Source organism: Nannospalax galili, unplaced genomic scaffold (assembly GCF_000622305.1).
Source record: "Nannospalax galili isolate Female #2095 unplaced genomic scaffold, S.galili_v1.0 scaffold1296, whole genome shotgun sequence".
Lineage (NCBI taxonomy): Eukaryota > Metazoa > Chordata > Mammalia > Rodentia > Spalacidae > Nannospalax > Nannospalax galili.
The window spans coordinates 856,125-859,732 of NW_008338720.1; the positions used below are offsets into that span (position 1 = coordinate 856,125).

Consider the following 3,608-nt stretch of genomic DNA (forward strand, 5'->3'; position numbering starts at 1 on the left):
TTGAATTACCTGAAAGAGTAATTACGACTTTCAGAAACTAAACTATAACTTTTAAAAAAAGTAGAATGAGTAGATTTTTAAATTTTAAAGTGGGGTTGTAGAGCAAAGACCCCCAGAACCTGGTCAGGTACACACAAGTTTAATTAGATGGTTAGCAAGTCAGATAGGGAGTCTGATAAAAGACACTGCTAGAAAACAAAGCAAGATAGAACCTTCTAGTAACTTCAAAAATATTGGTTCCTCTACAGTACATGAAAACTACAGTATTTTAATATTTCTAGTTGTAAATTCCATTATGAAGACCCTCTTCACTCAATCTGTTGACAAAGCAAAGAGAACTACACACATTTCTAGCCACAAATGAGTTTGCATCAGATGTTAAGAGTATCTTTAAAAATTATTTTTAAACATCAAATTTACTTTTGTGACAAATTCTTTATTACTTAAAAAATTGTAATTGATTAAAAGGCATTTTACCATTCTTTGGCATGGTGGTGAAGAGGTACATCAGGTTTGAATTTTCTATATGGCAGATTTTGTGTCATCATGTCAACTGACTCAAGAAGTTCCATTAGACTGAAATACTAAAGAATGGAAAATTTAAAGCTCTTAAATGTTTCAGGATTTTTGGTCAATTATTGAAGATGAAAGCTAAAATTACAAATTTTTAAAAATGTTATATAATTATGAATTTAAAAAATTAAATTTTAGTTGTTATCAAAACAATTTAAAATTTCATCAAAGAAAATCACCTGTGGTTTATTAAACTCAATTGCTATGTTATGTAACTCAACATCCAGGTTTATTTTCGGGTGAGAAAAGTCAAGATCTGATCGGCGATTCATCTGAAGTTTGGCATTAGCAGATATAGGGCGAAATACTAGAAAATAATACAAATTGAAAAAATTAAATAGAGTTGTATTACAAAGTGTCAACACAAGCTAGAAATACTTATTTTCATCTCTTTTATACCACTTCTGCAGTTCCCAAATATCTACACTGCTGTCTTTTGGTTAGACGAACTGTTCTTTAATTGGTGGGTAAGAATTTATTTTAATTCTAGATTTAACTTAATTTTAGAGAATGAACATTAGAAACAAGAGGTACCAGCTCCTTTAATCCTAGCATTTGGAAGGCAGAGACTGGAGGATATCTGTGAGATGGAGGTCAGCCTGGTCTACACAGGTCAGCCCAGGAAGACCTGTCTCAAAAAGCAAGAAAAAACAAAAACAAAAACAAAAAACATTAAGAGGAAGATTATATTTAATACTGATTTCTTTTTTACGATAATTTCTCTGGATACTCCTATTCTTCCTTTCAAATTGTAAAAGGTGGGGAAAGAAATGAGTTTGTCCAAGATTATCTGGATCAAAAGATAGTACCAGAAAATAATAATAAAGGTACAGAGGGAGAGCAGTGATCATATCACCTAGAAAACTATTAAATTATAATCTATGTCTTACATAATGGTATGTTCCTCTCATTTTAGTTATTTCTAAGGACTAGCACATTTTTATACTTTAAGCATACATGTTTATCTGAATACAAACAAATACTTGAAGATCATGGATCTATAAATCAGTAATCTGCCACCTTTCCTCTGTCCTTCACCTTTATGTCCTCAGTTCCAATCTTACCCTGCAAATAATAAGTGCTATTTTATTTTTTAACTTAATTTTTTTAAAGATAAAAACATAAAAGTTATACATAATGAGATTTGTGTACTATTTCAACACATGTATACAATGATATACATTGTATAACATTAAAATTGCTTCAAACCCATGAATCCCCTTAAAAGTTTCATTATTTTTGTTTGTTTTTTTGAGACAGGGTCTTGTCGCCCCAGCTGGCCTGGCTTGGAACTCATTATGCAGACCAGGCTGGCCTCGCTCATACATTAAACAGGTCTGCCTCAGCCTCCCAGTGCTGGGATTAAAGGCCAGGACTACCATAACCAGCTTCATTCTTTATAAAAATTTCTTCTTTTTTTTTTGGGGTATTTTTGAGGCAAGGTCTCCCTGTAGCCCCAGCTGGCCTGGAATTCACTATGAAGACCAGGTTGGCCTCAATCTCACAGAGATCCACCTGCCTCTGCCTTCTGAGTGCTGGGATTAAAGTCGTGTATCACCATGCACAGTATGATGCATGGTTATCTTTTTTTTAAAGAGGATTTATCTGTTTTTAGAAGATTTTTTTTTTTCTTTAGAAGATGTATTGGCTACATGCCCAGGCAAGTCAGAAGAGGGCATAGAATCCCTTGGAGCTGAAGTTACAAGCATTAGTGAGTTGCCCCATGAGGGTTCTGGGATTCAAGCTCCTCTGATACTCATAACTGACTAAGCAGCAAGCACTCTTAACCAACTAAACCATCTCCCTAGTCCCATTTTCTAGCTTTTTGAAATATACGTTGTTACCTATAATCACTCTATTATGCAGAGAGTACACCAGAGTTTTTTTTGGTCCTATAGAAACCTAACTTTGTAGCCCTTGAGAACCTTTTCCCCATTTCACCTCCAACCCTACCTCTCCCATTATCAACTATTTAACATTCCCTGCATTCACTCTCAACTCCTTTGCCCTTCTTACTCTATCAGTTCTTGCTCAGCACTTACTGCATTTATCTGCACTAAACAGGTAAATGTGGCTAGAAAAGGAAACATGACAATCATACTCACTAGTCTCACTTTAATTTTGCAAATCTTAGGCCAGGCGAGATGGCATACACGTTTAGTCTCAGCACTGAAGACCCAGAGGCACAAAATGGGGGAGAGGGTAGGAGGGAAGGAGAGAGGAAGAGACTTACCCAGTTCCCCTTCCCTCCCTTAGCAGGTATGCAGCTATGTATCTGTGAATTTGAGGCCAGCCTGGTTTACACAGCACCCTCCTGCCAGGGCTACAAAGTGAGACCTGGTCTCAAAAAAAAAAAAAGGGAAAAGCTTGTGAATCTTAAGTGGACCCTCAAATCTATAAGGGAATCACACAAATTACTTCCCATCCTTACCCTGCTAAAAAATCAATCATGAATTAATTTTTTAAAATTTTGCTTAAGGCTTATTTATTTCTCTATCTACATTTGCATTGGCCAATTCATTACACAGTCTGTTCTTGTAAAGTCAGTTAGTCGAGAATGATTTTTCCATTTTCAAAGGATTGTTTTAGATAAACAAAGAAAGATATGTCTCAAAGACTCTATATGGCCTGCAAAATGTAAAATATCTAACTTACCACCTGGCCCTATAGAATATGTCTATCCTACTTTAGGCCCATGAGTTTTCAAATTTGAGGAGTCATCAGAATCACCTGCAGAGCTTGTTAAAACATCAAATGTTGAGCCTCACCCCAAGATTCTGATGAGAAAAGCCCTGGGTAGGCCCAGAAAGTGAATTTTTAACAAATTTTAAGTGAAGCAATTGCTCCGTGTTTGAACTATACTAAAAGTGCACAGCTGTGTTCAGCTCACTCTCTTCTACGTCACTACCTCGCAGTCTCTTCTCTCTCCAAAACCTACAGTACCTAAGACATTTTAAAAATACATATATATATATATATATATATAACTAAAAGTTACTTGACAAACAGAAAAGCCAGACAGGCAGATACCTTCA

General features: G+C 35.4%; 1 protein-coding gene across 3 annotated transcripts in view; it reads right to left on the reverse strand.

Annotated features, from left to right (window-relative positions):
• Positions 1–3,608, reverse strand: part of Vps13a (vacuolar protein sorting 13 homolog A) — a 242,970-nt gene that overhangs the window by 204,948 nt on the left and 34,414 nt on the right. For all 3 annotated transcript variants that reach the window (XM_008833348.3, XM_008833350.3, XM_017798222.2), the window contains exons 11-12: positions 753–880; positions 478–584 (exon numbers count right to left, since the gene is read on the reverse strand). In XM_008833348.3, coding sequence (XP_008831570.1) covers positions 478–584; positions 753–880 — 235 coding nt within the window. The remainder of the gene's footprint in view (positions 1–477; positions 585–752; positions 881–3,608) is intronic.